The 23,860-nt window shown below is 49.7% G+C and overlaps 1 protein-coding gene across 1 annotated transcript; it reads left to right on the top strand.

Moving 5' to 3' along the window:
* Positions 1 to 4,185: 4,185 nt before the first annotated feature.
* Positions 4,186 to 22,282, top strand: LOC128847262 (zinc finger protein RFP-like). The gene is made up of 7 exons (XM_054046653.1): positions 4,186 to 4,617; positions 11,862 to 11,957; positions 14,701 to 14,931; positions 17,101 to 17,123; positions 17,658 to 17,773; positions 20,340 to 20,390; positions 20,735 to 22,282. The coding sequence occupies exons 1-7, from the start codon at positions 4,210 to 4,212 to the stop codon at positions 21,268 to 21,270; spliced, it is 1,461 nt and encodes a 486-aa protein (XP_053902628.1). The 5' UTR covers positions 4,186 to 4,209; the 3' UTR covers positions 21,271 to 22,282.
* Positions 22,283 to 23,860: the final 1,578 nt, after the last annotated feature.

Genomic DNA, 23,860 nt, shown 5'->3' with positions numbered 1-23,860 from the left:
CAGGGATACTTGGAACAAGTAGCTGTACCCGGGGAGTCAAAGATAGAACAGATTTAAATCCCCTAGCGTCAGGGCACAAGCCAGTGACTAACTGAGGGGCTCGGAGGTGTGAGGCATACAGATTTATTAAGGGGGGACTGGTCGGCTTTGGCTTGGCCCAGTTGGTATCCACCACCCCAGGCCCCACAACGCTGATGGAAATAAATGATCAACACATAGGTCATCTTTCCCTCGAAAGCCAGCAGGTTCCAGGTCTGGTGCCTGTCCCTGGAGGACTCTGGGACAGTTCTAGAGACCAGCCTTCGGTGGGACTTGGAGTCTCCTCTGGCCCCCTGACATCTGGGGAACAAACAGCCGAACTGTTCACGTTTCCATGGTACATATTTAACCAGCTCAATAACCGAAACACGGAAAAATGAAAGAACGTTAATCACCTGGCTGAGTACAGTAGCTGGTGATTTAAACCACCCCAAATAAATTAACAGTGCCTTCTAAGTGCTACATAACACTCCAGGAAGGCGGCGGATCTGTGTAGCCAGCAGTACCACCATAATAGGGCATCCTTAACCTTAAATACTAAGTGATATATTTTGGTTCCAGCCAAAGAGCTGATAGAGGTCGGGTCAGATCGCGCCCTGATTGAAGTGAAAATTGCCGTTAGAGCCGTCCGTTCCATGAAGGCAGCCTGCCCAAATGATGGCTGATTAGGTAATCTCCCACGCCACACAGTAAGTTCCAATAAGGCTGGTTGTCGTATGACTGTTCAGTGCAAACGTAGGTGAAAACAACAGGATTTCTCAAGGTTCAACGTACAGATCCTAACCCCCAAAATCCCTGCACGTGTGATAATGAGGTTGTTTGACGTAGGGACCTGAGCAACTACTTGATAGGCGCTACGCTCGTGAGCTCACATGCACAGGCGCCAACTTTGTCATTTCCAGCGGGGTGCTCGCCCCTTCCCACCTCCGCCACACCCTTGCTCCATTCCGCCTCCTCCTCTGAGGACACGCCACCCTCACTCTGCCCTCTCCCTCCCAGCACCTCCCGTGCACTGTGGAACAGCTGATCGCGGCAGGTGCTGGGAGGGAGGGGGATGAGCTGATCCAGCCCCAGAGGGAGCACCCACAGAGTCAGCACCCAGCTCACTTGTATTAAGGTCGATGGACTTGCAGGCTTGCTAGCGGTGACTCACTTGGTGTCAGATCTTGGATGCCCCACGTTGCTGACTCCTACCTCTCAGTGGCCAGCTGGGGTGGGGTGAGGGGGAGCGGGGGGGGGGGGCGAATGAAGCTCAGGGCACTTTGTGTGGCACGGCCAGAGGCCAGCAGCCAGTGCAAACCGGCCTAACAAGTGAAGGCCAAAAAGCCAGAACAAAGGTTTCTTCCTTTCCTTTGGTTTTTGCAGATGATGACCCAGCTGGCCCCTCCCCCTTGGAACCTCAGGGCTCCTGTGGCCAATCAGAACAGGGCACTCTCCTTCTAAGGTCACTGGCATCACCCAATCGGGTCTGATTAGGACATATTTATACAAATGAAGGAGCTCCTCACTCCAGTAATTTCAGGTTGCAATACCCTTGGATCCGCAGGTCTGTAGGTATCTGAGACATTACAGGTCATGGGTCAGCCCCTAGATGATATTGGACCCAGCCTGCAAACGCCAATTGCCAATTCTGAAACCATTTCTTAAAAATGCAAAGCCAGCAAAAAGTTGGAGGAGCAATACCAAGTGCTCCTTGCATCCAGGTCACTTTTCCCCAGGCCTGTGCTGTTAGGCATTAACTGATGTTTCCCTTCAGATGGGGGAGGGATAGCTCAGTGGTTTAAGCATTTGCCTGCTACACCCAGGGTTGTGAGTTTAATCCTTGAGGGGGCCACTTAGGGATCTGGGCCAAAATTGGTACTTGGACCCACTAGTGAAGGCAGGGGGCTGGACTCAATGACCCTTCGAGGTCCCTTCCAGTTCTAGGAGATAGGATATTTCCATTAATTTATTTATTCACCTAGAGCAGTGGTTTTCAAACCATGGGTTTGAACCCATGGTTTTGGACAGGTTTGAACCCGTGGGTTTTGGACCCAGAACTGAGTCGTGGAATGGAAAGGACTGGTTCGCAGCCACTCTGGTCAGCACTGCCAACCGGACCGTTAAAAGTCCTGTCAGCAGTGCTGCCCGGCTAAGGCAGGCTAGTCCCTACCTGTTCCGACACCGTACTGTGCCCCAGAAGCGACCAGCAGCAGGTCTGGCTCCTACACTGAGTAAGGGGGGCACGGAGCTCCGTGCACTGCCCTGCCCCGAGTACCGACTCCGGGGGGGGGGGAGCGGTGCCTGCAGGCAAGAACCTCGCAGCGCCGCTTGTGCGCCACTGCCTTGGAGCCGGACTTGCTGCTGGCTCCTTCTGGGGCGCAGCATGGTCCGCAGTGCCAGGACAGGCGGGAAGCCTGCATCTGCACCCCGGCTGTGCTGCTGACCGGAAGCCGCCAGAGGTAAGCCTGAGGCGCTCCCCAACCCCGCACCCCAACCCACTGCCCCAGCCCTGAGCCCCTCCCACACCTCAAAACCCTCATCCCCAGCTCCGTTGGGTCGTGGGCATCAACAATTTTCTTCAACTGGGTCGCCAGAAAAAAGTTTGAAAACCACCAACCTAGAGTCGTGTGTGCAGTACTGGTCACACCATTTGAAAAAGGATATTGCAGTATTAGAGAGGGTTCAGAGAAGGGCAATGAGAATAATGAGGGACCTGGAAAACCTCTTTTGGTAAGAAAAATTGAAAAGAATGGGACTGTTTACCTTAGAAAGGAGATGACTAAGAGGGGATAGGATAAAAGGGTATAAAATAATGAATGGGACAGAGAAGGCTGGGAATGTCTTTTCTACCTGTCTCATAACACAAGAACAAGAGGACAGTCAATGAAATGGAAAGGGATCAAATTCAAAACCAATAAGAAATACTTTTACACAAAACGTGTAATTAAACTGTGGAACTCATTGCCACATGGAGTTTTTGAGGCCAGTAATTTAGCAAGATTCAAAAAAGGGATTGGATATTGATGATATGAATGACTAGAAACCCCAGAGTTAAAATAGTTAATTTAATGCAAATAAATTTTTTTGGAAGGAATAAATTGGTCAAGGTTTAAAATGATCTCTAACTATTAGGAATTAGAAACACTTTTATATAGTGTTTCCCCTCACTAGCTCTCAAAGTGCTTTACAAAGGAGGTACAGAAAGGGTCTTGGCCTTAAACCTGACTCTGAGCCTGGGTTTATTCTGCGGTGTAGAAAGAAAGCTGCCAAGCCTGCTTCCAGCAAGCCTCTATTGTAAAGGTGAGCAAACTACGGCCCCCGGGCCACATCTGGCCCGTGGGATCATCCAGTCCCTGAGCTCCCTGCTAGGGAGGCTCACCCCCAACCCCTCCCCTGCTGTCCCCCCTCCCCCGTAGCAAAGCCGCCTTGCTGGCAGAGCAACTGGCTCTGTCTGGGCAGCGGCGGTGTGCACATGTGGTGGCAGCTAGGGGGTTCCGGGGGGCAGTCAGGGGACAGGGAGCAGGGGGCGGGTTGGATGGGGCAGAGGTTCGATGGGGGGGGAGCGGTCAGAGGTCGGGGAACAGGGGGGGTTGGATAGGCATGGGAGTCCCGGGGGGCCTGTCAGGAGGCAGGGGTGTGGATAGGGGTTGGGGCATTCAGGGGACAGGGAGCCGGGGGGGTTGGATGGGGGTGAGATCCTGGGAGGGTGATTAGGGGCGGGGGTTGCCGGGAGGGGGCGGTCAGGGGACAAGGAGCAGGGGAGATTGGATGGGTTGGGAGTTCTGAGGGGGGGGGAAGTCAGGGGGCGGGAAGTGGGAGGGGGCAGATAGGGGGAGGGGGCAAGGCTGTTTGGGGGGGCACAGCCTTCCCTACCCAGACCTCCATATAGTTTCGCACCCCGATGTGGCCCTCGGGCCAAAAAGTTTGCCCACCCCTGGTCTATTGGCTTCTTTGTGTATGTAATTGCTTCATTTCTTTAAGTAACATGTTGCTTGTTTGGGGGGTTTTCGGGGGGGGGGGGCTTCTGGTGTGTTGTGTCTCTGTTGATGGGGGGGGGGGTGTTTGTTTGTTTTTAATTTCCCGGGGGAAAGCCTGATTGGCTCCCGGTTGGGCAATCTGCTTTACAAGGCTGCTTGCCGGGTCCGGCAGGAAACGAAACTTCTCCTGTTACACCATCTGCAGGGAGCCATGGCTGCAGCAGGGAATCCTGTGAAGAGCCTCCGAGATGAAGCTACTTGCTCCATCTGTCTGAGTTTTTTCATGGATCCAGTGATTATAGTCTGTGGGCACAATTTCTGCCGAGTCTGCATCACCCAGTGCTGGGAGGGACCAGATACAGCCATCTCCTGCCCTCAGTGCAGAGAGACCTTTCCCCAGAGGACCCTGAGGCCGAACAGACAACTGGGGAACATGGTAGAAATCGCCAAGCAGCTGAGTGTCCCAGCAGCAGCAGGAGATTTGTGCAACGCGCACCAGGAGCCTTTCAAACTCTTCTGTAACCAGGACCAAACGCTCATCTGTGTGATCTGCAGGGAGTCCCAGGTGCACCACGCGCACAGGGTGGTCCCTACAGAGGAGGCTGCCCGGGAGCACAAGGTAGGCCACGGCCGGGCAGGGAGCGGGGCTGGGAGCAGGGCCGGGGGGAGCCCAGGCCACAGCAGATGTGGATGCAGTGGCGCCAGGGCCAGATTAACCTTTTGTGGGCCCGGCTCCAATCTTATTTGTGGGCTCCCATGGAGGCAATGGAGCCTGGCGCGGGGAGGTCGGTCCCCAGAGCGAGGGGCCAGCCAGGGGCAATGAGGCATGGCAGGGCAGCCCCGCTCTGCCCAGCCCAGGGCAAGGGCACTATTTACAAACTGGCAGTTGCCAGACACACAGTGGCCCGCCCAGCCCTGTGCTGCCAGCATGTCCCTTCCCCTCGGGAGATGGGCCCATGTTGTGCCACACCCCCCCCCCCACCCAACATCGTCCTGACTCCCTATGCCCAGCACCCCCCCAACCCCCTCCACACAAATGCATAGCGCCCTGCACATCATCCCTGCCCAGCACCCCCCTGCCCACAGCCCCATCACAACTGCCCAGCACCCCCCACAGAACCCCCACCCCCTAGTGCCCCAACATACACATCTTCCCTGCCCCCTCACAGCCCAGCACCCCTCTGCCCCCCCCCCGCAAGAAACCCACTCCCCCAGGCCCTGCCTCCCGACCACACTCGGCCCAGCTGGGAGGCAACTGAGTCTGCCAGGCTGAGCTGGCAGCGCAGCCAGACCTAGTCTCTCAGCAGGGAATCACTCCGGTCCCTCGGGCATGGTGTGATCAGCCAGGCCAGGGTCGGCTCCCTCAAGATGCACTTCCCCTGGAGGGGCCCAGCCAAGCTCCCTGCATTGTCCCCTTCCCTCACCCTACCGCCCCCCCCCCCCCGACCGTGGCCGAGACTGGCCCCGAGCCCCCGGCGGAGCGGCCTCCCCTTGGCCGAGCGGGCCAGCAGCCCGGATGCCCAAAGCAAAAGCTGGGGGTGCTGCAGCACCCCATGCACCCCCACTTCCTGCCCCTATGTGTGGCTGGCACTCCCCTGCCCCTGTGGGGGCTGGCCTGGGCCCCACCATGGCCTCCCGAATATTCCTCCTCCACACTCCCCCAGGGAGGCACGCTGTTATACAGACAAAACTACACAGGATCTTTTTGGGGGTAAGACAAAGATGCCACATTTATTATGATAACAATTTGATTTATGACCAATAACTAAAATCTTAATCCTTATACACACACATTATACCTAATACCTATACACACACACACACACACACACACATCCATCAGATGTTCTGCAGCTGCTGCATAGTTACCAGTCCTGAACATAGCTTGAGTCTGTGGCTTGAGTTTGCAGCTTCGGTTCGTAGCTTGGGGCGGCTAACTGGCCAGGAAAGCCGGGCACAAGGAAGGGCTGGGTCTCTGTTGGGCATGCACTGATGCCCTTCCATGTTGGCAAGAGAATGTTACCCTCCAAAATCTTCCATCTCGCCCATCCTTTTTGTAGGCTTTAGTTTGAATCCAGAGTCTATAGGTTTTGCTGTGTCACGCTGCCTCTGGGTTTGGTGATTGATCACCCGTCAATTGCAGATGTGACTTTCAGCCTGGGACCTGGCTTTGATCTTCCTTCTATTGTACCTTTGTTCTTCTCTTTTTGGGGTGGACTCTTCTTATTTTGTTAGGGCTGTTGTCTGCATCTTCAGTCCTTGGTGTTTGAACTCTGTTTCATCAGGACAGGCTGGGGCTGGAGGTTGATTCCATCATCCATACATACCTCATTCACACATCTAAACTAAACTAATAAGATTACAACAGGGTTTGCAAAAATGAAGGTGGCAGCAAGCCCTTACAAAATGGAGTAAGCGTTTTAAAATGGGGTTTGAATTACAATATGGGAAACAGTGAACAGAAGTTACAATATAGACAAGTGTAATGAATGGTGAACAGAAGTTACAATACTGACACTGTGCAAGTCTCAGTGATTTAAGCAGGAATTGGATTGACAGTGAAATTTACAAGAGCAACTGGCTGAACAGCTATGGATCTTAACAAGCATCTTAATTGTCAATTAGCCAGTTATTGGGGTGACCAGTTTATGAATGAATGTTGTTTCATTCATAAAACTTTACTTATGAAGTTACGTTAATGAAGTGAACAATTAAAAACAATTTCATTCATTAGTTCTACAACACTCCACAGTTTGGGGACCACTGGTCTAACCAGTCAAGGTGAACAAAGTGCAGGAGAGGGAGCTGAGGTACAGGGAGGCAAAGGCTGGGGATTTACAAAGGTACTTAGCTGCCTAAACCCCAGAGTGAGGTGCATACAGCTGGGGTTTAGGCATCTAAATGCCAGTTCTAGGCTCCACTGCAATCCCCAGAGCTACTGCCAAGCTCTGTAGGAGTCCAAACTCACTCAGTGCCTGTGTATTCAAGGTACAAGTTCTCTCAGTGCCTGTGTTCTGTCTCTGGGCATGTGCACAGCTGCCTCCCTCTAGAGGCTTCTGGCTGCCTGTCTCCTGGCCACACCCATGAGCTGGGTGAAGACAGATGTTCTCCTGCCTCTCTCACCTGCAGGGCCTGATCTGTGGGCACCCTCAGAGACAAAGACAAAGGACAGAGAGGCACCGAAGGGGCAGTGACTTGACCAAGCTCACAAAACAGCTCAGTAGCAGAACCAGGAATTAAACCCTGGTCTCCCAATGCCCCTCCTCGTTCTCTAGCCACTAGACCACACAGCCTCTCATCACTCCGGTCAGGCACTGCTTTACAATCACATTATAAACCGCTCAGCACAGCTGAGTTTCGACTGAGCCGGTGCCTGGCGTAGTGCCCAGCTTGAGTATTTCATATCTGATGACCGCTGGCTGCTTCCTGGAAGCAGCAGTAACGTGACATTGTCAGCAGCGTTCTCAATGGGTTCCTTTCCTGCTGCTTTCTGAAGCATAAGATGCACTGAAAGATTTCTGCTTAAAAAACTAAGGTTAATCTGCTTAATTTTTTCCTCAAGGGAAAACCAGGATGATGAATTCCTCTTTTCCCTGGCTTACTGAAGGCTGGTCACTTTGCTTGGAAGTGCTCCTTTTCCCCCATGCCAAACAATTGAACACAATATTTATGAACCTTGTGAGTGTGTTGGATTTTTAACCAGGAGTCCCTTTCTCCCAGGTGTTCAAGAAGTTTATATTAATCTCTGGAGCCTAATGAAGAGTTTTAAACAACTCTTACTAAAACTCCCTTCCCTGTAAGTTGCTTGGCTTTAACTCTCTGACATCCAGATCTCTTCATATACTGTTCCCTATCATTGCATGGGAGCAGAACACCCTATCCTACACTGCTGTAAAATGGATACGACTTTAACCCATTGCCCTGCAGCACTTGGAGGATTTGCTGGAGGCAAAGGGCTGTCTAGACCAGGGGTTCTCAAACTGGGGATTGGGACCCCTCAGGGGTTTGTGAGGTTATTACATGGGGGGTCACAAGCTGTCAGCCTCCACCCCAAACCCTGCTTTGCCTCCAGCATTTATAATGGTGTTAAATATATTAAAAAGTGTTTTTAATGTATAAGGGGGGTCGCACTCAGAGGCTTGTATGTGAAAGGGGTCACAAATACAAAAGTTTGAGAACCACTGGTCTGGACCAAGTCCCTAAGCCTCTACATCAGGTCTGGTGCCCCCAAGGCCTCTCTGTTCCCTGGCAGCGTGACACATACAGCATAGAAGGAATGCAGGGCTGATACTGGGGCCTGAGATGCCCAGCTGCCATTGAAATGAAAAGGAGCTGTGCTTTTAGATCCTCTGTGTGGCTCTGCAACATCTCACCCCCGGTGAATTACAGAAGATCCTCAGCACATTTTCAAAAGCACCGACTGACTTTAGAGCCAAAGTCCCATTTTCAAAGGAGATTTAGGCCTAAATCCCCAAAGGCACCTAGAAAATAACTAAGGACATAAGAACAGCTGCACTGGGTCAGACCAAAGGTCCATCTAGCCCAGAATCCTGTCTTCCAACAGTGGCCAGTGCCAGGTGCTTCAGAGGGAATGAACAGAACAGGGCAATTATTGAATGATCCATCCATTGTCTTCTTGTCCCAGCATCTGGCAGTCAGAGGTTTAGGGATCTCTGGAGCATGGGGTTGCATCCCTGACCATCTTGGCTAATAGCCATTGATGGACCTATCCTCCATGAACTCATCTAATTCTTTTTTGAACCCAGTTGTACTTTTGGCCTTCACAACATCCCTGGCAATGTGTTCCATGGATTGATTGTGTGTTGTGTGAAGAAGTACTTCCTTTTGTTTGTTTTTAAATCTTCTACCTGATCATTTCCCCTGGTTCCTGTTCTGTGAAGGGTAAATAAATTTCCCCATTCAGTTTCTCTATACCATCCATGATTTTATAAACTGTAATCACATCTCCACTCCAACCCCAGTTGTCTTTTCCAAGCTGAATACCCTCCTCATATGGAGGCTGTTCCATACCCCTAATGACTTTTATTCCTTTCGCTGTACGTTTTCCTATTCAAATATATCTGGTTTGAAATGGGGCCAATAGAACTGCATGACGTATTCAAGATGTACCATGGATTTATATAGTGGCATTATGATATTGTCTGTCTTCTTATCCATCACTTTCCTAATGGTTCTTAAAATTCGGTTAGCTTTTATGAACAGATGTTTACAGAGATGACTCGAAAATCTCTTTCGTGGTGGTAAGAGTGGTAAGAGCTCCTTTAGACCACATCATTTTATACTTATAGTTGGGATTATGATTGCCAATGTGCATTACTTTGCATTTATCAACAATGAAATTCAGCTGCCATTTTGTTGCCCGGTCACCCATTTTTGTGAGATCCCTTTGTAACTTTTCGCAGTCTGCTTTGACTCAGCTACCTTAAGTAATTTTGTATCATCTGCAGACTTTGCCACTTTGTATCACTGTTTACCCCCTATTCCTGATCATTTAGGCATATGTTAAACAGCACTGGTCCCAGTATAGATCCTTGGGGGATCCTGGTACTTACCCTTCTCCATTGTGAAAACTGACCATTTATTCCTATCCTTTGTTTCCTATATTTTAACTGGTTATTGATCCATGTCTTATCTCTTATCTCATGACTGTTTAGTTTCCTTAAGAGACTTTAGTGTGAGACCTTGTCAAAGGCTTTCTGAAAGCCTAAGTACACTATATCCAGTGGATCATCCTTGTTGATAATAGATCGGCGAGGCATGATTTCCCTTTACAAGAGCTGTGTTGATTCTTCCCCCAACAAATCATGTTCGTCTGTGTCTGACAGTTTTGTTCTTTACTATAGTTTCAACCAATTTGCCTGGTCCTGAAGTTAGGCTGTACTGCAGACAAAGCATATGTCGCCAAAACTTACGTTGCTCTGGCCTGTGAATGTTTCACCTCCCTGAGTGACATAAGCATTAATGTGCACAGTACTATGTCAGCAGGAGAGCTTCTCCCGCCACCCTAAGTTTCTGCCGCTCGTGGAGGTGGGTTTATTATGCTCTCTCCCATCGCATGTGGTGCAGTGGTGCAGACGTATTGGTACAACTTCAGCACTGTACTTATCAACAAGCCCTTAGGGTTTACTGGCCTGTAATTGACAGGATTACAATGGGAGATGCTGCTGAGAGGGGTGTGTCCTAAGCCCCACCCCTCAGAGTTTGGTGTAGGAATGCACCTGTCTCTGGGATCCATACCTGGGAACCCCTCTCCTGGAGTCAGGTGGCTTAAACATCTAAGCTGTTTCTTGCACGATGGAGTTCTGCACTTGTCACTCCACACCAAAGGTCCGGGGAGGAGGCAGCAGACCTTCTTCACCAAGGGCAAGTCATGCCTGACTAACCTAATTGCCTTCTATGAGGAGATAATTGGGTCTGTGGATGAGGGAAAAGCAGTGGATGTGTTATTCCTTGATTTTAGCAAAGCTTTTGATACGATATCCCACAGTATTCTTGCCAGCAAGTTAAAGAAGTATGGGTTGGATGAATGGACTATAAGGTGGATAGAAAGCTGGCTAGATTGTCAGGCTCAACGGGTAGTGATCAACGGCTCCATGTCTAGTTGGCAGCTGGTTTCAAGCAGAATGCCCCAAGGGTTGGTCCTGGGGCCGGTTTTGTTCAATATCTTCATTAATGATCTGGAGGATGGCGTGGACTGCACTCTCAGCAAGTTTGCAGATGACGCTAAACTGGGAGGAGTGGTAGATACGCTGGAGGGTAGGGATAGGATACAGAGGGACCTAGACAAATTAGAGGATTGGGCCAAAAGAAACCTGTTGAGGTTCAACAAGGACAAGTGCAGAGTCCTGCACTTAGGACGGAAGAATCTCATTCACTGTTACAGACTAGGGACTGAGTGGCTAGGCAGCAGTTCTGCAGAAAAGGACCTAGGGGTTACGGTGGACAAGAAGCTGGATATGAGTCGACAGTGTGCCCTTGTTGCCAAGAAGGCTAATGGCATTTTGGGCTGTATAAGTAGGGGCATTGCCAGCAGATCGAGGGACGTGATCGTTCCCCTCTATTCGACATTGGTAAGGCCTCACCTGGAGTACTGTGTCCAGTTTTGGGCCCCACACTACAAGAAGGATGTGGAAAAATTGGAAAGAGTCCAACGGAGGGCAACAAAAATGATTAGGGGGCTGGAGCACATCACTTATGAGGAGAGGCTGAGGGAACTGGGATTGTTTAGTCTGCAGAAGAGAAGAATGAGGGGGGGATTTGATAGCTGCTTTCAACTACCTGAAAGGGGGTTCCAAAGGGGATGGATCTAGACTGTTCTCAGTGGCACCAGATGACAGAACAAGGAGTAATGGTCTCAAGTTGCAGTGGGGGAGGTTTAGGTTGGATATTAGGAAAACCTTTTTCACTAGGAGGGTGGTGAAGCACTGGAATGGGTTACCTAGGGAGGTGGTGGAATCTCCTTCCTTAGAGGTTTTTAAGGTCAGGCTTGACAAAGCCCTGGCTGGGATGATTTAGTTGGGATTAGGTCCTGCTTTGAGCAGGGGGTTGGACTAGATTACCTCCTGAGGTCCCTTCCAACCCTGATATTCTATGATAACGGTTAGCCTGGGGGAAGGGCGCTCTACTGGTAGGCGGGAAACCCCTGGTTCAAGTTCTCCCTCTGCCTGATGAGGAGAAGGGATTTGAACTGGAATCTCCCACCTCTCAAGAGGCAATTGTGACATTGCCATGAGCACTGTCTGTGGAACAGCCTGAGAGGGACATGCAATGTATATAAACATATCTGTGAGGACAGACTCCTCAGCCACCTGACCCTCCCAAACATTGTTTTTCTTGCCTCAGGAGCAAATTCAAACCCGACTGAACACGCTGAAGCAAGAGAGAGAAGAACTTCTGGAGTGGAAACAGGCTGGAGAGAAGCAAAGCCAGGAATATCTGGTAGGTTCCCATTGTGATGGTCCAGCAGTTACATCAGTCAGGGTTGATATTTCTCTCTGTGGGGAGAGTGTCAACCCTGGTCTATACACAGCACTGCTTTGAATAAGCTATTGCTACATCTACATGGCACACCGCTGGGGGCGACCTGTAGGGTATCTGTAGCTACACAGCACAGTGAAAAGCAGGCTGTGTCCACGCTCAGCAGCGCCATCTTTCTCCGGTGCCGGTGGGTGCCCGTGCCCCCCGCCCCTGGTCCTGCCCCGACTCCGCCCCGCCCCCATTCCAACCCCATCCCCAAGTCCCTGCCCTAACTCTGCCCCCTCCCTGCCCCTATTGGATCCCTTTCCCCAAATCCCCACTCCGGCCCCACCTCTTCCCCTCCAGCACCCAGCGTTCCCCCTCCTCCCCTCTCCCTCCCTGCCCCACGAATCAGCTGTGTGGCGGCGCAAGGGCTCGGAGGGAGCAGAAGCAGGACAAGGTGGCGTGCTCGCGGAGGAGGCGGAGGCAGAGGTGAGCTGGAGCAGGGGGGTGAGGCAGGGCCACGGGGAGCTTCCGGTGGGTGCTCAGCACCCACCAATTTTTTTTTGTGGGTGCTCCGGCCCCGGAGCACCCATGAAGTCGGCGCCTATATCCATGCTGTCATGTGTAGCTACATGTGTGAATAAAAGACTCCAGCAGGGGGAGGCAGCAGAGCTGCTGGAGCCTATCCCCACTTCTGGAGTCTTTTCCTGTGGTGGGGAAAGGCTCCAGCAGTGGGGAAAGTCTCTGGCACAGGGGAAGCAGCGGGACACTGCAGTGTAGATGGGGGAGGCACTGCTTGGGGGTGTAGAGTCATGTACGTAGTGTTTATACTCATGGGGTTCAGGCATATCGTGACTCTACTTGCTTAAGCCATGCCTCACCATCTACACTGCTATTTATGCCCATGTTAGCAGGGGCATATAGTGTACGTCCTCTACATTTATGTAGTACAGATGTACCTCAAATCACTTTTTAATGTAATGTCTTTATACTGGTGTAAACCCCTGACATGCAACACTGTAAACCTAATTTAATTTGAAACCTAGAGTGGTGTGTAGGGTTCACCTTGTCCAGTTAAACTGAGCTAAAAGGTGCTAACTAGGAGCAAGGTTGCAGTTAATTCAGGGTTAGCTATAATGTATTGGATAATTCCCAGATAACCTCAAGTGCTTTGCCTCTTGTCCACATACTGTTACAGGGTGTGATCATGTTTGTCTTTGTTTATCATCCCGCTGGACTTATTTCCAGTGGGATTAAGATCAGTGGGTCCAAATCCAGCTACAAACAATGAGGGGAGATTTTTTTTTCAAAGGCACGGATGGTGATTGGGTGCCTAATTCACATTGACAGTCAATAGGACTTAGGTTCCCTGTGGCTGTTTTGTATCTCTGAAATCCGGACCCTGAATCTCCATCTATAACCACCAGACACAACTAGTTTCCTCTGGGACAATGTAATTAACGGAATGCCAGATGAAACATGTAAGAGCTGGAGAAAAAGCATTTTGCACAGTATGTGTTGTAACTGGCTTTTTGTGTGGATAACCAGCAGGACTTTTCTTCAGTCTTCTCCACAACTCTCTGCCAATGTGTTCCTGATATGGAGTCAGACCCGCCCTCCCAACCTTTCTGCTATTGGAAGACTCTAGATGATCAGCAGAATATACTAAGCCACTCAGACCTGAAAACTCCTCATTTTAGAGATATTGGGTGACATTTTCAAAAGTGCCTAAGTGATTTTGGAGCCTAAGGTTTACAATTTTGCATGTTGCTAAGGGTCAGATTCTGACAGGTATTTAGGAGCTTAAAATGCAGAGAGAGGCCTAGTGAGATTTTCAAAAGCAACTAAGTAGCACCTAACATCCTCTGTAGTCAAGGGGAATTAGGCACCTAAGTGAAACTGAAAATCCCTCTAGGGGCTTATGTGCATCTTTAGACACCTAAATAGCTTTTAAAAGCAGCTCCATATACATTTTTTTTAAATGGGTTTCAGCTCCTAAATAATTTTGCTGTTTCTGAAAATTTACCCTAAGTTCTATTTTCAAAAGTCACTTTCAAAGAAACTTAGGCTCCTAAGCACCAAAAGTAACTTTGAAAATAGGAATTGGACTCCTAAGTCACCAAGGCACTTTGGAACATGTTATTCATTCAGGCCAGCTGAGAGACTATCAGGCACGTTCTCCTGAAATCTCATCCGTATGTTTGTAGTAGGGTAATATGAAAAGAGGGCTCTAAGACTCTCCCCATGTCCCTGATAGGCTGTCCAACTTTCTCATTTGTGAAAACCGGATGCTGAGCGCTGGAACCTGCCCCGTCCCATGCTCCGCCTCTTTCCCTCGAGGCCTCGCCCCCCACTCTTCTTTCCCCTCTCACTGTCGCTTGCTGCTCTCTCCACCTCCCTCCCCCTGCCAGCTGAGCAGGGCTTTAGGGATGTGGAGGTGATTGGGGCAGGGAGAGCCACATTCCAGGGGTAGAAGGGTGACTGGAGCAGGACAGGGGAGCTGCCCGTACTTTTCTCCCCCCAGAGCCATCCCTGAGTGCTCCTCCAGGCTCCCAGCAGCAACTGCTGCTCTTCCCATCTCCTGGTGGTAGAAGCCAGTTAGTGTGAGTAACCGGACTTCTACTGCCAGGTTCCCTTTCAACTGGACTTTCTGGTCAAAATCTGGACATCTGGCAACCCTAGTCCCTGACCTGTCCTTTTCCTGTTTGTCTCTTCATTACAGGGAAAGATAGTAGCTGAGAGGCAGAAGATTGTGTCTGAATTTGAGCAACTGCGGCAATTCCTGGAGGAACAAGAGCGACTCCTGCTGGCCCAACTGGAAGAGTTGGACAAGGAAATTGTGAAGATACAGGATGAAAATGTCACCAAACTGTCTGAGGAGATTTCCCGTCTCAGTGACTTGATCAGTGAGATAGAAGAGAAGTGTCAGCAGCCAACGAGTGAATTCCTGCAGGTGAGACCGTTAGACACCCAGATCCCTGCCCAGGGAAGGGAGAGATTCTGATTGATAAACTTTGGAGTTTGAGCTCTGGTCAAGTGAAAAATTCTCTAAGTTCTTGGAGAGCTCCCACTCCACAATGGAGACTGTCAGCGTGTCCTTTAGCAAAGTGAGGGAAAACAAAATTTGACACTTCTAATATTTCCAGTGTGGAAACAAACAGTTTTGCTGTTTTAAAGGCAGATGTCTCAGGCCTTTTTGATACATCCCATGTAAGCCCCTTCATTTTCAGTTTAAACTAATTTTTACCAAAAATTCCTGGGTTTTACAAGAAGTATTATTCATTTTTTTCTGATTTTCATCCTGCTTTTGTATCATTCAAATATATACAAAATAACTTGTTTTATTAGGAAAATACAATGCATCGCATGAGATCTCTGTATTCCAATAATATATTAGTCAGTGTGTGTATATACAAAGCTGCCTGCTTAAGTAAGAACGTATTGTTCTAGAATAGGGATGGGCAAATGTTATGGCCCGAAGGCCACATTGGGGTTGCAAAACTGTATGAAGGCCCGGGTAAGGAAGGCTGTGCCTCCCCAAACAGCCTGGCCCCCGCCCCTTATCTGCCCCCTCCCACTTCCTGCCCCCCGACTGCTCCCCTCTGAACCCCCAACCCATCCAACTCCCCTGACCGTCCCCTCCCCAGGACCCCCCGCCCCTAACTGCCCCCCCGGGACTCCCACACCTATCCAACCCTCTCCCCATCCCCTGACTGCTCCCCCCTCCCCAGAACCTCTGCCCCATCCAACCGCCCCCTGCTCCCTGTCCCCTGACTGTCCCCTGGGACCCTCCGCCCCTTATCCAACCCCTTGGCCCCGGCCCCCTTACCATGCCACTCACAGCAGCATGTCTGGGAGCCGTGCCACATGGCTGGAGCCAGACATACTGCCCCGCTGCTCGACAGGAGTGCACAACCCCGCTGCCCAGAGCGCTGTCCGTGTGGCTGCAAGGCAGCGGCGACAGCAGGAGAGGGGCTGGAGGCTAGCCTCCCTGGCCGGGAGCTCAGTGGCCAGATGTGGCCCACGGGCCGTAGTTTGCCCAGCTCTCTTCTAGAAGATACACACAATAAACCAACAGGCAAGCACACAAGCTCTGAAGTGCGTGTGCATCTCAACGTACTGATGAATCTCATGGCCACCACATACGCATTTCAAACAGTTAGCAGACAATGGGTTAAAGATTTGATGCACTAAAATGGGAAGAAAATGAAAATCTGTATCAGAATACGTTTCAGAACACAAGGAAGTATTCAAAAGGGTTAAAGAAACAAAAACAGGAGCAAAGGATGAAGTAGAGTGTGTGCGCTGCAAATGGGATGGCCCAATTATCAAATGTGAATACTTATAAGCCAATAATTCTAAGTCTACACCAGTAAACTGTTTGTTCAAATGAAAAGTTTTATTTGGGGATTAGAGATCTATTGTTTTCTTAAACTCAGGGGGGACATTGTGTTTTAGTTCTGCAGCAAACCACAGTGATGAATGGAATTCAAAGCATTTAATCTACTGAATACTTTTTTCCCATCTTTCCATCCACCAAAACAAACCCTGATAGTTACCCAGAAAAATTAAGTTTTTTGCACTGATTTTTCCCTGTTTTTGTTGTGGGAATAAACACTGATAAATTCCCAGGAAAAATTAAATAAAATAAAAACTGAAAACGAAGGACCCTAATGATCTGGAAGCAATAAAAGGCACAACTCCAGTTTCTAGGAAGTGGGAGATTAGGAAAGCAAAGTTCTTTGCAGGGCCTATTAAGAAACGGGAATGAATCCAGCTTCCAGAATTGCTGACCAGAATTGCATACATGGAGAAAGGCAAACGCTCTGACGCAGCAGTTGCATGTGGAAGTCAGGGATTCATGTGTCTGATCTGTCTGTTTGAGCAAGTGCCATTGGCACAGGCAAAATAGAATTTAGAAGGAGAAAACCCACAATCATGGTACATGCTTAGGGGTCCCATTCCATCGAAGTCTGTGAATGGAATTTTAAAGGTGCAACTACAAAGAACTGCATCTAGAGCGCGACTAGGGATGGCCAAGTGAGTCCTCTCCAGAGCAGGCGCGATCCCCAGCTTGTGGCACGTGGGACTGAGCTCTTTTCCCTCTCTTTCTGTCTTCTAGGACATCAAAAGCACCTGGAGCAGGTACGTAGCTCCTTTCTACTCCCCCTTACGCTTCATGATGTTGGAAGGGGATTGGACCCTTGGGGTCAGATTTTGCAGGGTATTTAGACACCTGACATGTAGCTAGGCACTTGGTGGAAAATTCCACAGCAGCTAAGCGAGTTAGGCACCTCCCATTGCAATCAGTGGCAGTTGGGAGCCTAGCGTGGTTAGGTGCTTTTGAAAATCCCAGGACCGACCTTTAAAAATCAGGCCTTAAGTGACTTGCCCAAGGTCACTCAGGGAGGCTGTGGCAGAGCAGGGAGTGGAATGTAGGTTTCCAGAGTCCTATAGCAAACCGTTAACTAGTGGAGCATCCTTTCCCACGAGATTATGCCCTTCTCTCTAACTCCCATTTAAGGATCTAAGCATTTAAATACTCCAGAGAGGAGGGCAGTTGACTCTCCAGTGGGAGTTAGAGGCTCACAACGAGCCCACAGGAGAGCAGCCTCTGGTAGCTCATTCTCACAAAAGAAAGAAAAGATTTAGAGGGTTTTTGTTTTTTTTCCCCTCTAGGTGTGAGAAGCTGAAGTTCGAGAAACCAGTGGCCGTGCCAGAGGACCTGAGAGAGAGAGTCGGCGTCTCTTCTCAAAGAAATGTTTGTCTACAGGAGGCTCTGAAGAAATTCAAAGGTAACTTAACAGTTATCTGGGTTCATGCTACGGTGATGGTACATCGAGATGTGCCTCTGACTGTGGAAGGAGATGGATTCTGGCCTATTAGTTCTCAGCTCGTCCCAGCTAGACGTCTTTGTGGGTGGGATGGGGAGGGCTCAGGGCTGATGCCAGTTCGCCAGGCCTCCACTTGGACTGTCCCAGACCCAACCCTGGGTGTCAAAATTGGCCACTCAGAATTTCAGAGACACACAATCACTAGATGTTTTAGAAAAGTTGAATTTTACCTTCCTGGCTGGGATTTTCCAAGGGACCTAAGGAATTTAGGCACCCATCTCTCTGACCGTCAATGGGAGTTGGCCACCATATGGCCTCAGCCCTTTTGAAAATCCCAGTGTCTGTACCTCAAGTTCCTCCATCTTTAAGAAGGAGGAAATAATGGCCAACCTACCTTGTTGTGCTAATTAGTGAATGCCGCCCTGTGCTTTGAGATCCTTGGAGGCAGGTGGGAGATGGAGAGGTGCAAGATATTATATTTTGGACGATGATTTTGTTGGTGTCACTAGGCATAGCTACCAGGTAACGCGGGAGGGTGGAAGACCATAAGTATTGATGAAGCTCCTCTACTCTGGGTCTAAGTGAGCCAAAGCAACTCCATGTTGTGAACTTTAAGCAACCTAAAAATGCTGACCGCCTAAAAGCAAAGCATGTAACAGTCAGCTTTTCTAGCAGACAGCTGCAGTTTCGCTCACACTAGCAAAAGCAGTAGTGATAAGAAAGGGGGAGAGGAGGAGGGGGGAAGTTCACATGCGCATGGGCCTGCAAGGCCAAAGATAAACATGCGGACGAGAACTTTTCTAACATGCCACAATGTAGTGCCTGCTGAAACTGCTGTTGGGAAGGGAGGGGTGGAGGGGAAACAAAACAAAGGGCTTACACAAAACAGCTTGGAATATAAAAAGGAAAACTTGCTTGTATTTGTTGCGCTTGATTTGAGACATGCTGGTCTCCTAGTGCCTATTCAGAGCTCTTGAATAAACTTTGTCTGCTTCTCCACCCTGGTGTGTTTATTGGCGCGAAGCACACCGGGCAACGAACCCCACTGTTGCCCCATCGGGCCCTCTGTGCCGGCAACCATTTCACTTTAGTTTGGTCTCGCTGGAAAGGTCTCCCCATTCCAATGTGCCTCTCAATCTATGGTCTTTTTTCCTTTGGGGTGTCTCAGAATTACAGCACGGTTCCATCCAGTGCTGCTGTAGCCATGTCAGTCCCAGGGTATTAGACAAGGCCGGGGAGGTAACAGCTTTTATTGAACCAATTCCTGTTGGGGAGAGACAAACTTTTGAGCTACATGGACCTGAAGAAGAGCTCTGAGTAAGCTCCAAAGCTTCTCTCTCAAGCACGGTTACATCAATTAACGGTAGGAATGTCACCGGAGTCAAGACAACATGAAATCACCTCTTCCAATCCTTCCTTTCTCTAGAGACCCGGCCCTTTGAACTGACCTCTGAGCCCAAAGGCAGAGAGAAAGGGTGAGGGCTAGATTCACAAAAGGACTTGGGGGTCTACCTGCCATTTTAGCACCTGAATCCCAGAATCAGACCCCACTGGGATTCACAAAGCCCCCCACTCAGTAGCAACCAAACCTTGTAGGTGCCTAAAATCACTCGATACCTCTCTTTTTGCAGTAAAAGTCCCCTCGGCACCTGTTTCTGCCTCTGTGCATGCGCACTGCAGTTCCAGTCTAGCCGTCCAGACATAAGCCCCAGAGAGACACATGAACTAGGGAAAGAAAGGCGTTCGTCCTCCTAACTCGCCTACAGGCCTCAATCTGATACACATGCTCTGAGCACACTTACTGGCTCAGGCCCAATATGTGAACTTACCCAAAAGAGCTAGGCCATGGAGTAGGAGGAGCTCCCTTCTAACCTATAGATCTGTGGTTAGGATACTCACCTGGGATGTGGGAAATCCCCAGTCCCCCAGAGGGGAAGAACGGATTCCAACAGGGGTCTGATGTGGGTCTTCCTCTGTCTCCCATGTTGAATCTAATCCACTGTGTATAAAATATTGAGCAGGGGGGCAGGCTTCTGGGTCTCCCACCTCCCAGGTGGATGCTCTAGCCACCTTGCTACAGAGACATTCTCATGAGTTCTCTCTCCTCCTCCCCCCCCAATGAATCTTTATTGATTATCCCCTGTGGAACATCTCCCACAGGAGAGCATTCGGGCACCCATGCAAAGGGAGGCACCTACGGTCGCTGAACACCCTGAGAGGGCCGGGGCCTAGCACAACCCCACACCGTGGCACTTCCCGCTGGCTGGCATAAGCAGGGAGTCGCCTAGCCCGCTGGCTTTTGTGAATCCCATTCCGAGGCGCATCTCTCTCCCCGTTCACGGTACAGGGAGCCTGACTCAGGCTTTGTGAACCACAGTGACTGTTCAGGGGCCTAAATGTTGGATGTTGTGATGCTGAGCGTCCCCTCGCCTGTTTCTTTGTGAATCCAGTCAGCCCTGTTTTCCTGAGGCTATTTTCCTATCAGAAAGGGGGAAATCACCTCTCCTCTGATCTTTTCTTTCTCCAGAGACCCTGCCCTATCAACTGCACTTTCTGATCTCGAAGGCAGAGAAAGAGGGTAAGTTTCCATGAGGATATTTTCCTACGACAATTATCAATTAAAACCTCAGGATTAATTTTTAGAAAAAGCTTCTGAAGCCTTTTACTAGAGTGGTTTAGCCTGCGTCCTCGCTGCAAAGTGGGCAGGTCATGAGCCCGAGTGAAAGTAGAACCCCGGCTGTACCTCAGCTCCCCATCCAAGCCAACGAGCCTGGTTGGAAAGCACCACTGAACTCAGGTGAAGGGTTTGTCTGGACAGGAAGGGCATCAGGGTTAGCAGCCGAGTAAGAGCCTGCGTTACCTCTGCAGTGAGGACAGACCTTAACACTCTCCTCCTGTGTGTCTCTCTCTCCCCTCTTGCAGTGCAGACCACTCTGGATCCAGACCTGGCAATTCCCTGTCCCATCATGTCCACAGATGAGAGTGTGATCCAGAAATACCAACAAAGAGAATTTCTGGAGAAACAGAACAGGTTTCACCCTGCTGCCTGTGTGCTGGGCTATACGGGCTTCACCTCAGGGAGATGTTACTGGCAAGTGGAGGTGGGGAACAAAGATGAGTGGGTTTTGGGCATTGCCAAAGAGTCTGTGATACATGAGGGAGCGATAAGCTGTACACCAGAGGAGGGGATCTGGGCTTTGCAGAGTACAGGGAATGAGTACTGGGCCCTCACCTCCCCTAAGACTGCTCTAGACCTACCTCGTAGCCCCAGTAACATTGGGGTTTACCTGGATTATGAAGGACAGAAAGTTACATTTTATGACATTACATCTTCTGGCAGAGAGACAATCTTTACTTTCACATCTTCTTTCACCGGGAAGATCATCCCCTTCTTTGGGCGCCGGCGTGTCCAATACCAGAATCAATTCGTTGTTTATCCCCATCATCTATTTGATTAAAACCATGACAGAGGAGTGGGTATCACTCTCAATATGAGATATCTAAGGTAGAGGGAAGATATGGGAAATATATAAATTATGGCTATCACATTGCCAGCCTTAAGCATATGAAAATGATGTGTCAGGCTCCCCAAAATCATGTTTGTCTTAATCTTTTTTAATATTAAGTTATTTTTCTCTGCCTTCTGGTTTCTGAGCTTTCTGGATGTACTTGTTTCCAGTCTTCAAGCTTTTCTACGCAAACATGAAGGCTAGAAATGTATCTGTAATATAATCTGTGCTCCCTCAAATCTATCAACTCCAGCAGCTGGGACTTTAAGAAAAACACCGAGTGCTGCGAGACTCACAATAAAATGGTGACGAGAGAGGAATTGCTCAGATTGAATTGCTCAGCATTATACTGGTGAAAGGAGTTTCTCAACCCTCTTCCATGCCTGTCTCTGTAACTCTGTGATCCTCCAGGTACACACAGACTGGCCAACCAGGAGCCACTCTCAGGGTCACAGCAAAGCCTGCCTGTCTTAGGGCAGGACTACACTTAAAATGCTGCAGCGGCACAAACACACTGGTGCCGCTGTAGTGCTTAAGTAAAGACGATGATATGCTGACGGGAGAGCTTCTCCCATCAGTGTAGTTAATCCACCTCTGTAAGAGGTGGTAGCTATGGCAAGGGGAGAAGCTCTCCCGTCAACGTACTGCTGTCTACACCGGGAGTTCAGTCGGTACGACTGCGTTCACTGAGGGGTGTGGATTTTTCACACCCCTGAGTGACATAGTTACACCAAACTAAGTTTACAGTGTAGACCTGGCCTAAAGTCTGACTCAATGATGGTCATCCATCAAAGTCCTCTGCTCTTTACTTATGAATGTAACCAGCACAGTGATGTTCCACACACCCACCCCCCAGTTCCCTAGATCAATGCTCCTATTTTGCTCTGTTTAATTATTTGGATGCTGTCGATTCAGATGAGAAAATTTACAGAATAAAGTTTTTCTATCTTCTGGTCTTGGACTTTCTTTTCTTTTTGGTCTTCAAGATCATACCGTAAAACTGTGCCTCTGAAAGCCAATAAATGGATTTAATTAGATGTCATTTCCCCCCTACTCTTTACACAAGCCTCCAGTTTACTGAACTGGAAAGAGAGCGGCTATGATGCACAAAGGGACTTAAGCAACTAAGGCCTGTCTACACTACAGAGTTAGGTTGAAGTCTGGCAGCTTATGCCGACCTAATAATGTCAGTGTCCATACTACAGTGTTCCTCCCACCGACATAACTCGCCTGCTACGTCGACTGAATACCTCCACCTCCAAGAGAGGTGCAGCGCTTACGTCAACATAGTTAAGTCAACGCAGTGGCAGTGTAGACGCTGCATTTTCCACATCAGCTTAAGTGTCCTCCAGGAGGTGTCCCACAATGCCCCATTGTGACCCACTCTGGTCACTGTTTTGAACTCCGCTGCCCAGCAGCCAGGTACACAGGAACAAGCCCCTCCTGTTTCAGGACTTAGAATTTTTGAAATTCCATTTCCTGCTTGCTCTGCATGGAGAGCTCCCCTAGCACCTGCCCAGCTGAGCAGGCCGGCTACAGGCTCCCAACGCTCTGCTGCCTGCACCGGACAGGATGTGTTGGGTCTGTGGGGAGAAGAGGTTTTGCAGGCCTGGCTCCGATCCAGCTGTAGAAATGTGGAGGTCTATGAGCAGATTGCTCAGAGCGTGGGGGGGAAGGGCTACAAGAGGGGCCTGCAGCTCTGCCGCGTGAAAGCCACGGAGCTGCACCAGGTGTACCAGGAGGCGATGGAGGCCAGCAGTCGCTCTGGTGCAGTTCCACAGACATGCCGCTTTTACAAGGAGCTACACACTATCCTCTGCGGTGATGCCATGCCACCCCCGAGTCCCATGGATACCGGAGGAGTTGGAGTCATGGGCCACCGCAGGCAACGCTGAGGATGAGAATGGGAGACAGGCGAGCAGGGGATCGATTGTCGGATTCAGGGCTTAAATTCAGCCGGAGCTGTCCGGAGCGGAGCTGTGGTAAATATTTTCAACCCCCTTGGAGTTTTTATAGTATATTGGAGGAGGGCATGGGGGGCTCCGGGAAATGCTCTATAAGAATTTAAGCCCTGATCAGGTTACACTCTGTGGCCCAATCTATAGTGGAACAAGATAAATAAAGAAATAACACTGCCTTCATTCTGGGTTTACATACATTCGCCCTGAGGCTTAATGCTGTAGAACACTTTTCCCAATCACAAAGGTACTTTATTTGTGACCAGATTTAAAATAGAAATGTCACACTCCTAGCAAATGGTGACAGGAATGCCCCAGTCTGTCATAATGTTCTCCCCTTGGTCCAGAGCATGAGAAAAGGTAGAGGTAGCACTACTGGGATAGGGGAACCCCTATCATACAATTTGTTACCCCTGGACCAGGAGATGGAGAAAGGTAGAGGATGGGGAAACGTGACAGGTAGCAAATTGTGATGCTGCCTCTGGACTACAGGATGGGGAAAGGCAGAGACAGCAAATTGTTTCATGGCAGTAAAAGAGAGACTAGAGATGTCAGTAACAACTACAGGTAACAAATTGTGT

The sequence above is a fragment of the Malaclemys terrapin genome, chromosome 13 (genome assembly GCF_027887155.1).
Source record: "Malaclemys terrapin pileata isolate rMalTer1 chromosome 13, rMalTer1.hap1, whole genome shotgun sequence".
NCBI lineage: Eukaryota > Metazoa > Chordata > Testudines > Emydidae > Malaclemys > Malaclemys terrapin.
This window is presented reverse-complemented; position numbering and strand designations above follow the sequence as displayed.